Source organism: Dermacentor silvarum, unplaced genomic scaffold (genome assembly GCF_013339745.2).
Source record: "Dermacentor silvarum isolate Dsil-2018 unplaced genomic scaffold, BIME_Dsil_1.4 Seq243, whole genome shotgun sequence".
Taxonomy (NCBI): domain Eukaryota; kingdom Metazoa; phylum Arthropoda; class Arachnida; order Ixodida; family Ixodidae; genus Dermacentor; species Dermacentor silvarum.
In genome coordinates, this window is record NW_023605918.1 from 26610 (window position 1) to 40001 (window position 13392).

General features: G+C 45.4%; 1 protein-coding gene across 1 annotated transcript; it reads left to right on the forward strand.

Moving 5' to 3' along the window:
• Positions 1-2230: 2230 nt before the first annotated feature.
• Positions 2231-13126, forward strand: LOC119434800 (uncharacterized). Its single transcript, XM_037701859.2, has 5 exons — positions 2231-5031; positions 6610-6787; positions 8792-8968; positions 10146-10235; positions 12734-13126. The coding sequence occupies exons 1-5, from the start codon at positions 4881-4883 to the stop codon at positions 12924-12926; spliced, it is 789 nt and encodes a 262-aa protein (XP_037557787.1). The 5' UTR covers positions 2231-4880; the 3' UTR covers positions 12927-13126.
• The last annotated feature ends 266 nt before the right edge of the window (positions 13127-13392 follow it).

Consider the following 13392-nt stretch of genomic DNA (forward strand, 5'->3'; position numbering starts at 1 on the left):
CGTACCATTTTGTAATGACGAGTGACTTTTTGCCAACGCAGCAATATGTATTACACCTACCTCTCAACTTATTTTCTCGTCAACCCGACAACGATTGGGTTTGTAACCTGTGCTTTGACTCCCTGTTTCTAACCCCTTCAGTCACAAATTATGATCGACTGTGGATACAGGTCTGTGAAACATGCATAATTTAATGCCAGGTTGCTCAAGACTCCACTGAAAGCAAGTCAAGGTGGTAGAATAACTTTGTGCATTTTATGATGAGTCATTGTAATTACAGAGTAACTAAATATTTGGATCTCGTAAAGTCAGTCATGCTATGTTTCTTCTGTAAAGGGTTTATTAGAACTCGGAGCAGCGCAACAGTCAAACGAGACACAGCTTTGTTGTTGTTGTTGTTGTAGCCTATCACACCTGTGGCTCCTACCCACGGAGGGGGATTGGCCAAGAAATGGGTGGATTATTCCAAATTAATATGGAGGATACATTTCCGAATATCTATGAAATTAGTATTGAACAGCGTAGAGTTATATGTTAAAGTAAATCAACACAGCTTTGAAGCACGAGCGCCATTGCAAGCAAAAGCGCTGGACCCACTAGCGTCTGGGCCCACTAGAGCCGGACCCACTAGCGGCTCTCTTCGCTACAATTACCCCAGGAGTCATAAGGGAGCCATCCGGCGACCTAACAGCTCGTCAGGATGACAGGATCGTAGTATGGCTTGAGGCGGTCGACATGGACAATGTCTCGTCCATGACGGCGCTGGTCCGAAGACGGTTCAACTGGCTTGATGACATAATTCACGGGAGATGCGTGTTCGATGACGCGGTAAGGGCCTTCATACTTCGGGAGTAGTTACGATGAGAGGCCAGCAGGGGCGGTGAACGGGACAGAGAGCCATACAAGCGCGCCAAGAAGCAAGGTGACCACGGAAGTGGAGTCGCCGCGAGTGCTCTTCTGGTGCTCTTGGTCGTTGGAAGTAAAGGCACGTGTGAGGTCGCGGCATTCTTTGCCATGCCTTGCTGTGGCAGAAATAGGCGAGCCCTCGGATCCATCCGGCCGGTAAAGTAAAATTGTGTCGATGGTGTGCGACGGGTGCCGACCGTATAGTAAGAAAAAGGGCGAAAAGCCAGTGGGTGCTCTGAGTAGTGGTGTTGTACGCGTAGGTGACGAAGGGCAGAATGGGGTCCCAGTTCGTGTGGTCGGAGGCGACGTACATTGAAAGCATGTTGCCGAGCGTGCGGTTGAAGCATTCTGTGAGGTCATTGGTTTGGGGGTGGTACGCCGTAGTTGTGCGATGAATAGCGTGGCACTCTTTAAGAATGGCTTCAACCACTTCCGACAGGAAGACACGTCCGCAATCATTGAGCAATTCCTGGGGTGGACCATGCCGCAGGATGAATCGGCGAAGCAGGAATGAGGCAACATCGTGTGCTGTAGCTGCTGGGAGAGCAGCGGTTTCGGCGTATCGTGTGAGGTGATCCACTGCTACAATGGCCCAGCGGTTACCAGCCGACGTCAAGGGAAGTGGCCCATACAAATCAATTCCAATGCACCCAAACAGCCGGGTAGGGCAGGGTAGAAGCTGCAGACCAGCTGGCGATAACTGGGGTGAAGATTTTCAGCGCTGGCAGTCGGGGGCAGGAGCGAACGAACTGTTGAACGTACTTGTACATTTCTCGCCAGTAGTAGCGCTGTCAAAGGCGCTGGTAGGTTTTGAAAACTGCCGAGGTGTGCGCACTGTGGATCGGCGTGAAAGGATGCGCAGATTTCAGAGCGCAGACTATGAGGAACTACAAACAACCACTGGCCAACAATATACGATATAACTGCGATATAGTGTGCGATATAACTGCGTCGGTGAAGCAGATTGTCGCGAACCGTGAAATGGTGAGCCAGACGATGCAACGTACGAGTGGTTGACTGCAGTGATGGGTCAGCAAGCAAGTCTATAATCAAGGCAATCCACAGGTCCTTGCGCTGCTCAGAAGCGATAGTCTCAAGGTCGTTTGAAGAAACAGCGAGCTGGGATAGTGAGCAGCAGGTATTATCGTCAGGCAAGGGAGAGCATGACAGGGCGTCGGCGTCGAAATGTTACACGTTACACATGTTACAATGTACAGCACGCGGATATCGTAGTCCTGCAGGCGAAGTGCCCAGTGGGCAAGACGACCTGAAGGATTATAGGAACATAGTGCATGGAACATAGTGCATGGTGGTCTGTGACGACATCAAATGGGCGGCCATACAAATAAGGCCGGAACTTAGTAAGAGCCCAGATGATCGCCAGACATTCGTTTTCCGTGACAGTGCAGTTGGTCTCGGCTTTCGTAAGGGTGCGACTGGCATAGGCCACAACATGTTCAGGAAAACCAGGTTTGCGCTGCCCAAGGAGAGCGCAAACCGTCGGGCCGTTGGGTCATAATGGTGCGAAATTGGGGGAGTCGTCAGCAAACGACGGAGATTTGTGAACGCTTCCTTGCACTCTGACGACCACGAATGAAGGGGTCCGTTGCTTCCAAGGAGCTTCGTCAGAGGTGATATGATGGCGGCGAAATTTCGAATGAAGCGTCGGAAGTAGGAACACAAACCTACGAAACTTCGCAGTTCTTTGATAGACGTAGGTTTAGGGAATTCGGCACGAAGCTTGGCTGGATCGGGGAGAATTCCATCCTTGGAAATGACGTAACCCAGTATCGTCAGCTGCCGCGCTGCAAATCGGCACTTCTTGAAATTTAGTTGTAGGCCAAACACGTCTCAAACACGTCAAAACACGCCGGAGGCGTTGAAGGTGCGTGGAGAAGTCCGGAGCAAAAACAACGACGTCATCAAGGTAGCACAAGCACGTGTGCCATTTCAAGTCGTGCAGAACGGTATCCATCATGTGCTCAAAAGTTGCTGGCGCATTACAAAGTCCAAACGGCATGACATTAAATTCGTATAAGCCGTCGGGCGTGACAAAGGCTGTCCTCGGTCAATCGTCATCTGCCATAGGTCCTTGCCAATACTCTGAGTACAGATCGAGAGATTAAAAAAGTTCTGTTCCTTGTAGGCTGTCAATAGCGTCGTCAATTCGTGGAAGCGGGTAAACGTCCTTACGTGTGATCTTGTTGAGGCGCCGCCAGTCCACACAAAACCGAACAGAACCATCTTTCTTCATAAGAAGGATGACGGGAGATGCCCATAGACTGTGGGAAAGTCGGATCACTTCGTGGCGGAGCATATCGGCCACTTGTTCATTAATTGCGCGACATTCTGTAGCCGATACACGATATGGGCGTTGCCGCAATGGCGATTGAGAGCCAGTATCAATGTGGTGCGTAACAGTTGAGGTCCGGCCCAGGGAAGGTTGCCTGACGTTGAAAGAAGTACGAAATTCTTGTAAGATGAACAGAAGCTGTGATCGCTGGGCCGGTGTAAGGTCATCGGCAATAGAAGAATCGAACACATCTATGGGCAATGGATCAGCCGTAGAAATCGAGCTGATCGTACTGTAACGGGCACAGTATGTGTCTTCGGGAACGTCCATAATTTGTACGTCTTCAATAGCTTGGACACTGCCCAGACATTCTCCTCGGAGTAGCAGCACAGGGTACGGGAATGGGTTACAAATAAATATAGCACTCGAGCCCTGTGTGATGTTCACCGTCGCAAAAGGTAGCAGTAGACCTTTTCGAGTGGAAAAGCGGCCAGACGGAGAAAGTAGTGCGACGGCGTCGGAGAGGCTGCTGCAGTACATAGAGACAACCACTGATGAGTTGGGAGGAACGGTGGTGTCGTGTCTGACGAGTAGTTTGTTGGGAAGAGAAGCATTGTCGGCGAGCATCAAATCTGAGAGCGGCGACAGTTCTAGCTCGGCCCGTGCGCAATGAATGACGGCATTGTGGTGGCGGGAGTGAAAATCCCAGCCGAGGATAACGTCATGGGAGCACGACGAAATGACAATAAATTCGATGGCATATACAAGGTGCTCAATGACAACACGAGCTGTGCACGCCACCAACGGGTGAATACGTTGTGAGCTGGCTGTGCCGAGGGAGAGTCCATTAAGGGGCATCGTGACTTTCCGAATCAAGCGACAAAGTTTTGCGTCGATAACTGTTATGGCGGCTCCGGTGTCCACGAGTGCAGGTGTGTGAACACCATCAACAAACACATCTATCACATTCGTCGGGCTACCCTGTGGACTTTCGCGTTTCGCTGGTGGCGACAGTCAAACGAGACACAGCTTTCAAGCACGAGCGCCGTTGTGAGCAAAAGCACTGGACCCACTAGCGTCTGGGCCCTTAGAGCCGGACCCACTAGTGTCTCTTCGCTATACTTCATAAAGAGGATTGAATCACCCACTCGAATTACATGCATTATTTATTGGCAGCAAGCATTTCAAGAAAAAAAGAAAAATATTTTGACGTTGCTACCGCCATGCCGCATCTCAAACTGCCACGTAAAGCATGGTAGTGCCTTCACCAAAGTGGTACTCTGTAACGATACATATCACTCAGAAGTAAATTGGAAGTAATTTAGGTTAGCTGAATGTTCAACTTATCCTAAGCTTAATGTTTGTGCTCTATTCCTTGCTGCCACTGCACAGAAATGGCAAAAATAGGTCGTGTCCACAAATGTGGACGCCATGGCTGAAGGGCCTAAACTTTGGGAATACTTTTTCTGTTCGTATATTGTGTCTCGATACCTGCTGAAGCCTTTATAAAGGCTAGAGCAGTGCGGCTAAATAAATTGCATAAATTACAGAGTTCGGAACTGAGCTGTGGAGAGGCTGCGGCGTCTTGTCCAAGCTGGAAAAGTCGGTTGCAGTGCCTAGGACATCCGAGTCCCTGTGCTTCGCACTTCAGCTCATTGCCGTCTTCGGAAAGCTTGAACCGATGTTTGCATCGCTTCACAACGACAGTCGTGTGCTGAAGGCCTTGAGTAGACTGGGTGAAAACGCCAATGAGAATGAACAGATATCGTACCTGAAAGCAGTGACGTCCTTCCTTAGTCACCAATCTGGGCGGGCCTGGTGCATCGAACAAGGTATGTAGCATGGTGAAATCTTGGCTTGACTTACCTGGCTTTAACTGGGCTGGTATAATGTAAGGATTCCTTTCACTCTTTTTTTTTATCATCCACTGTTCATGACCGGCCGATTGTGATTATAAGCGGAGCACTGCTCAGACTGCTGATGAAGCGTTAAATGGAATAGCATTGGAATAGAATCGCTATTTTATTCCAGCCCTGGCTTACTTGGCTAGTTTGCCTGGCTTTAGCTTGATTTGCTTTCCTTCTACTGGTTTGCATGACTTTAGCTGATTTACCAGGCTTTAGTTTGATTTACCTGGTTTGTTCGACTTTAGTTGATTTAACAGGCTTTAGCTTGATTTACCTGGTTTTCTTGACTTAAGCTGATTTACTTGGCTTTAACTTATATACCTGGCTTCAGCACAATTTTCATTGCTGTATGTGGTTTATTTGACTTTAGCTCATTTACCTGGCTTTAGCTAGTTTGCCTGGCTTTAGCTTGATTTATTTGGCTTTATCTGAATTGGCTGGATAAGTTTAGTTATTGGCAACAGTGTCAGGTTTCTTTTTAAATGAGGAACATGAGGAACGCCGAGCAGAGTTGCCTACACTTTGTGACAGAGCCAAAATACATCGTCTGAATTTCTTTTATTAATTGTTAAACGGTCACATTAAAACCTACGCCACAGCCTTCGCTACTGCTAAAGAAAAAGTGAAAACGCACCAGAAACATGACCAAATGTTTAAAGAATATTTTTGTAAAAACAATATATTCCGTTTTTCATTTCTTCCTCAAGTAATAAGGGAATGGAATGCCCACTTACTGTAGCCCAGACATTAGAAAGGTTTCTAGAAAGAATTGAGGATATCATCCTGGAGCTTCCAAGCTCCTAATACTAATCCATTTGCGTCCATTTGTAGGCTTTGCATTGAACGTTTCTGTTCTTCTTCTGTTCTGTATTCTCATTTGAAACCACTGTGTACTAATGTTTGTATATTATATGTATATGTATTACAAATGTTCCCTTGAAAGTATACATAAGCGACAGTTGTGCATGATTATGAAATTTTTGCTTGAGTGAGTTGTTTCCTATGCTTTTGTAATGTTTTGTTCCCACTCCTGTAACAATCCTCGCGAGAGGATTGACAGTACTTTGAAATAAATAAATAAATAAAAATTATTATATTTGGCAGCGAGACAACTGCATCCAATGTTGTCACTTGGGACACTAAACTGAATTTGGGCTTTCAATGCTTGCTTGTGTGCGCAAGATATGATAACTAGATATGATAATAGTATTTGCATATTGTTACGTGTAGAAAAGGGAGGTTAAGTAGGCTCATTGCCCCCCCCCCCCCCCCCAATCTATTCAACTACTGTTTTCATGTTGCGGGTGTGCTGATGGGCATCAACAAAATGAGTGGCAGAAATGTTATGGCATAATGAATCCTGGTCGCTTTAGTGAGGCTTCCTGCAGAGAGTGTTACCATACGGAGATCAGAAACTTGTTCATAAGGCGGATGTTCAGCAGTGCAACCTCTCTTTATGACCTTCTAAAAAAAAGAAAAAAAAAAGAGGTTTTCACGTTTCAGGTGTCTCGTCGAAGGTGTTCCAGTGTCTTCAGCATCCTAGCATCCTTGTCCAGCGCTTGGCTGCCACATTTTTTGTTAAACTCCTGAAGTCACACCTCAGGGAAGGTGACTGCGAGAAGGTTACAACATTTGTAAACAAGATCTTGACAGAGGAGCTACCACCGATACAGCGTAGAAAGCAAGTACCACTTATACCGTCTTCGATTGGCACTTGAAAATAACTGCCATGTTTGCATGCATTTGACATTGTCAGGATTGAACTTGATAAAAATAAGGTGCGTACAGTTGTGTTCAATATGAGCCGCAACACAAGTGCTCGCAGTTGAAGAAGGGGCTCCAAGTCTACACGGCAGCGCTAACATACGGAACATCTAAACATTGTTACTGGTACTATTTGCTAGACCAATTTTTCATATTTCAGCACCACCGTGCAGTCTCGGAGCCCTTTTGAACATGAGCAATGTGTTGCAGCTCGTATTGAACATGACTGTACATCACACTGAATTCGTAGCATGTTTCAAAGATAGTGGAAGCATTTTTTTTTCTAGGCTATGAATATATGTCTTATAAGAATGCAGCAAGTGGGCTTTCACACGTGTCTAATTCAACACAACCAAGATGCCCTGTTTCGCGGTCGCATAAAAATATCCACAATGTATTCCTCCCTCCCAACGTACCACCATCAATTTCACGGCTAGTTCAAGCGCAAGCTGAATTGTCTTTGTTGTTGGGGGTTGTGATGTAAAGTGAAGACATTCTTCCCGAACTTTATGTAAGGTTTACTAAGGCGAACAGACTGGTGTTAAAGCTTTTGAATTTAGGCTACCGTCCACCAGAGTACAGCTAAAGTATTTAATGAGAAAGCTCTGTGGCTTCCTGAGGTGCTCACAGTTAACGAAACATGTTGCAAGATTCAAGCTGTTAACACCAACATAAGTGTAGGAAGTCGGTCACGTGGTACAAATGTGTAAACAGGGTGTTTCAGCGAACACTTTCAACATTTATTTAAGGTTGCCTGTGGCAGATAGCCCAATTCTAGTTAATGAGCTGGTCTACTCGAAGAGGCGGACATTACTCGCACAAAAAATTGAAATGCATAATTGACTAATTAACAAAAATTCACTAATTAAGTTTTTAACTAATTACCTGATGGCCCATATTGCAATTTACAAATTGTAGCCGAGGAGTTCGCAAGGCGGATCCACTTGGAATTAATTCTCGGGATGACACCAGTTTCGAGATATCCTTGAACTTTGCGGAGCAATGCATTGGCGTTCCAGTTAATTTCGTGCTTCAATGCATAAAGCAATGTTTTGTTAAGAAACTAACTGGAACGCCAATGCATTTATCCACAAAGTTCGGGAATTAATATCTCGAAACTGCTGTCATCCCGAGAATTAATTCCAAGTGGATCCGCCTTGCGAACTCCCCGGCTACAATTTGTAAATTGCAATATGGGCCATCAGGTAATTAGTTAGAAACATAATCAGTGAATGTTTGTTAAATAGTCGATTATGCATTTCAATTTTTCGTGCAAGTAATGTCCGCCTCTTCGAGTAGACCAGCTCATGAACTAGAATTGTGCCACAGAATTGTGCCACAATTGGCCACAGGCAACCTTTAAGAATTTTTGAAAGTGTCCGCTGAAACACCCTGTATATATATATATATATATATATATATATATATGAGAGGCAGGATGTGTGTCGAGTGCGCTCCTGAACAACACTTTGCAATGCGGTGAATGCGATTTAGATCATGGATCCAGGACGTCAAAGAGGTGCGACATAATGCTAATGCATTTCTCTGGCATTTACTGCTAAATCGCCACTGAATTTCTTTATTGCTGTAGAATGTTGTTCCTGCTTTATATTTTGTTCTTGTCCGAAACCCCTTTCTGTAAGCACGCTGCTAATGATCTTGAGCAAGATCGCAGTACCAAGAAATATGAATAAAATAAGTCCAGCCAGGACTAACTGGCACTGATGTCCCTAGTGGCTGCATTTCTTTTTGACAAAAGGCTGTACTTCGATAATTGAGTTTTTATATTCCCTGCTGTCACGACAGTGGGAGCTTTTAGTGCAGCTATTTGTTTGGTGTATGAGCATTATTTAACCGTATTGCCCACTTTTGGTTATATCTGGTATGTCTAGTTTTCTAACTGTAGTTTTTTACCTTTCAGGTGCTTGCACGTAGTTCGTTCCTTACTTGAAAACAACCCACAACTTAGCAAAAAGCTTTGCTCCGAGTTTGATGTCCACCGGCGCCTTCTTGCTTGCTGTGTTGCGTGGATGGCGACCTCTGAAGCAGTCATATCAGCAGCTGCAGTTGTCCTCGTCAAGCTAGCATCTGATATGCAGTTCGTAAAATAAAATCTTTGTTTCTTTTTATTTCAACATATGGCTTTGGTTTAGGGCATCCAGTTATCGCAGTTAGGCTTGCGTAAATGCGAAATAATTTTATTTCGGGATGTTCAGCTAAATGTAGAAGCATGTAAATTCAGTGTAGGATATCGCCTAGCTTTTCAGTTCTGGTTGTGCCATCGATGAAATTTGTTGCATAGTGTTAGCGCTTTTTGTGTATTGTGTCAGTGAGAAGCAAATCGTAACTCTAGATCAGAATGATTATAATATACAAAGCCACATTAAGCAATGCATGTGTGCATAACCAGGAAATTTTGCTTAGTCAATATGACATTCCTTTTATTTACTATAATAACCTCATCTGTGCCTTGAATGAGCTGGGTTCGTCCACGCATTTCTGGTAAAAATGAGTAAGAATGAGCTGAGTTCGTCAAACAGAACTTTACATTTTATAGCAATGCCATAGACAAGCCTAGTTTTGTTTCGGTGTTGTGCTTTTGATGATAGCAGCACACAATCTATAGGACAGTGCAAGCAGAAGCGAATTTATTCTTTCTGAGAGGGTAAAGCATGTTGGCAAGTAGCGTCTTCAGAAATAGTTCGGCCACTTTTGGTCAAACTTCGGGATAATAGCGTGTCGCAGAAGGGGTTAAATTTCGAACATGAAAGCTCTCTACGAGCTGTTTGCTTCACTTGTTACAAAAGCACCATCTAAGGTGCCCCTGCTTACAAAATCCAAGGCAAAGTGTTTTTTGCTTAACGCTTCAGGGAGAACACTAAAGCACAATCAAATATTTTTTAATGTAAGAAAACACCCGGTAGCCTCTTTTCAATGCAGCTGTGTTCACGACATGCAGTCCTTCTAATTTCCTGTACAAATTAAGGTAGTGAAAGTTACCTCTGCAGACTCACGATAAAAGAATTATGTGCAGTAATTGTCAGTCACATTCCAAAAGAACTTCTTCTTGGGCAAGTTGGTGCTGATATTTCCTAGGTGAACTTGTCTGTGGCGCGAAATGCATTTTGTGAAAAGGGGACAGAAGAGAAGAGACAGTGAAGCGCCAAGCTTCACTTGGCGCTTTACTGTCTCTTGTTTGGGTCATAACATGTTTGGTCATAACAGTCACATGTTTGGGTCATAACATTTAACACTGCTTTTTTCTTATCCACCAGGGATGTCGGCTTCTTTGAAGAAGCCCTGGATTTGTTGAGCAGATACAAGTTTGTCAGCATCAATTTTGCAGCCAGCTTTATTACTGATAGGCAAGTTCTTTTCACCTACAGTTGTTCACTGAAGGCGTCTGTTCACCATATCAGCCCATTCTTCACGCATGAGTACAGTTGCTGAGTGACTTTACATTTTATGAACGTTGTAAAGGTGAACTTTAGTTGCATCTCTACCATATGCCATTGTGGGTAGTGAAGACCTTGGTGTTAATATTTCAGACCGTGTTGACCCCTTAGCATTCAGTGCAGTTTTATTAATTAAATTGGGATTCTCGTAATACAGCCAAGTCTTTGTATGGACGTGTATAAGTCAATTATATTTTAAGTGAATGTCTTTTACGAGTCAATTTATGTTGCAGTGTTATCGCTCAGCACAAGACGCGTCTTTCTGTATCTGGAAGTTTCTTGAGTCTTATCGCTGGTTGTACTCATTGTCTGTTGTCACGGAACCTTGTGGTATGTGCGACACGAATTGTGTAGTACTTTGTGGAAGGCATGCGAGCACCAGTGGACGAGTCATGTATTCGACAAGTCATGTATAAAAGCTGACGTGCTTGACCTGCCGATCAGATTTCGCCGATCGCCGAATGTGCTCGTCGCTGTCGTTGTGCTTCGAGTGTCACTTGCTTTTGTGCGCAAAGGTTCGCCCCATAAAAAGTTAGCTTCGTGATTCACACTTTTGCTACTGCACACCTGCCAACTCTCCCGATTTGTCCGGGAGCCTCCCGAATTTTTCTCGCATCTCCCGATTGTACAACGCGACCTCAAATCTCCCGAAAAGTGGCCGCCACTTTTTTTTTCTTTTCCGGCCAGTCATATAACCATGCGAAAAAGTGGCGCTGGAGCAGTTTGCCACCAGCATGCACCGTGAATCCTGGTAGCGGCCGCCGGCACCACCCTGCTACTTCTAGTACACTGTAACACTACCACCATGAACGCGAGCAGCCGACAGGTGCTGCCGTATTGGATTTTCCGGATTAGCTCGTTTCAGGCTGGGTCAAGCGTTTTTTCCGACCGGGAGTTCGCTAGGCTTCAGTTGGCTTTGTCAGGTTATCGAGTGAAGTGCGAATGCCCAACTACTCTGTTTCCCTGAGTTTAGTTGGAACGATCGATGGCACTTTCAAAAGCCAAGAATCGGTACCGTATTTTCCGGTCTATAACTCGCACTTTTGTATAAGATGCACTCCTTTCAAAACGGCAGTTTTGCACCGGTGTATGAGACGCAGCCGTTCGTTTGGTAAGCGATTTAAAAAAATTAGTGACGTTTCACTCCGTAAACGCGGGTCATGCTCAAGCATATGAGTGCCATATATTTCCACTCCAGGCGCATTTCTGCCGTCGTGGCTGCCGCGATGTTCCGTATAAAGTCCAAGAGCGATAACATCGTCCCCGCGCGCCGTATGCTGTATGCGCGAGTGAAAGCGTACCACGGTGAGCCGAATCGCGCACAAGAGAGGAAAGCGGGAAGGCGCGCTAGCGTGGAAGGCAGGGGGGGTCGCGGCTTGTACTCAGGTAGCAACTGCGTAGTTTGCGCAGCGGCGTGTACTGTATCTTGATAGCGATCTGCAGATGCGACGACTTCGGGGTCGGTCTACTCGCAGTCATCGTGCTGCCGCTTGCGTTGCTGCTTCGTCCTCGCACGGCGCTCGGGAACTCGATCACGAGAAGAACCTGGCACCTCGATATCCGCCACAGAACCTGGAGCAGTTAAGTCAACCAGTGCGCTTCGCGTGGCCATAACATCAAATACAATTTTGATGGCAGTTTTTCCGAAAAAAAAAACGTACATAAGTCGCACCGTTCTATAAGACGCACTGATGAAAAATTCAGAAAAAAAAACCCGCGTCATATACATGGGAAAATATGGTATGTGCAAGTATTTCTGACATCATACACGACTGAGTTTCTGTGCTTTGTCACTTCGCGGAGTCGTGACAAGTATGGACTCTGTACCACGTGTGCCATTTCGCACGGCGGCAACATTTTTTTTTGGGGGGGGGGAATGAAAACGTTTTTGAACCCCCCTCTTCCTCCTCGCTGGCAGGTTGGCAGGTATGCTACTGCGTTCTTCACCATCATTACAATGTGTGACAATATGATGGGCACGAATGTAACAAAGTAAAGAAAAAAACAGTGTTTATTGCTGGTATCAGCATGTTACAATGTATACTTCCTAGAAGATATGGGGGGACGTGTACAATAGACTGCCATCCATGGGCCATTGCACCCCTTGTAACGTCATCACTAACACTGCCTAAGGCTTTGGAAAAAGAGCAAGGCTTTGAAAAGCCACAGGAGACCGAGCAAGCGATCTGTTATGCGATATTGGAAGTTTCCTGCTGAATATTTGACCTGCATGTCGACAGCAGTTTTTTCTAGATTGTAAACTATTTCTTGCGATGTTCAAAAAGCGTTCCGAAGAAAACAACACAAAATGATTGTCCGGAAGGCAGTGCAGGCTGCTTCAAGTAACTTCAGTGATATTGTCTAAACTTGATTTGGTTATTTCCTGCATGTACCCATGACCCCTTCAGCGCCAGTATTCGGCCATGCATCAGCAAGGAAACTGAACTAAAGATTGCAGAAATCCTGACGGGTCCAATAGCCGCAAAGGAGTCTGAGCTTGGAGACAAGCTGTTGGTGCGAGCAGCTTGGGCGTTGAGAGGAGCGCTGCCACACTTTGTCCACCCGGTATGTGTAGACAAGATGACTTTCTTTTTTCGTTGAACTGTGTAATCTCCTGTGAAATAGCTTACCTAGAAATCTTAAAGTGCTCCTGAACCATTTTGAGCTTGCCAATTTGTTGTATATAGTGCTAGCTGTGTACCTGTCTGCAGTAGCTCAGTGGCCCCTCTAGGCTGCTGGTTCAATCCCAGCTGCTGTGGCCGTATTTTGATGGAGGCAGAATGAAAAAAAATAAAAATAAACGCTCGTGTTACTTAAATTAGGGGCACGAGAAAGAAGCAAAGAACCCCAGGTGGTCAAACTCCCCACTCCGGCGTGCCTCATAATTAGATTGTGGTTTTGACATGTAAAGCTCCAGAATTGAAATTTTTTTTGTTTAGCGAGTCTACTAATGAACAAACAGCCACAAAATTTCTTTGAAATGGTGCCGCATTAGCCTAGTGACAGGCATTTGATGAACGACTAATTGGATGCTGGTATTTCTCGCTTCCCCTGTGACATGTAGCGT

What these genes read in the sequence shown, in the direction of transcription:
- LOC119434800 (XM_037701859.2), top strand. Translation starts at nt 4,881, where the DNA reads ATGTTTGCATCGCTTCACAACGACAGTCGTGTGCTGAAGGCCTTGAGT. An exon ending in GGCCTGGTGCATCGAACAAG is followed by an intron (nt 5,032 to 6,609) that starts GTATGTAGCATG and finishes TTCACGTTTCAG; the next exon opens with GTGTCTCGTCGAAGGTGTTC. An exon ending in GCCAGCTTTATTACTGATAG is followed by an intron (nt 10,236 to 12,733) that starts GCAAGTTCTTTT and finishes TGACCCCTTCAG; the next exon opens with CGCCAGTATTCGGCCATGCA.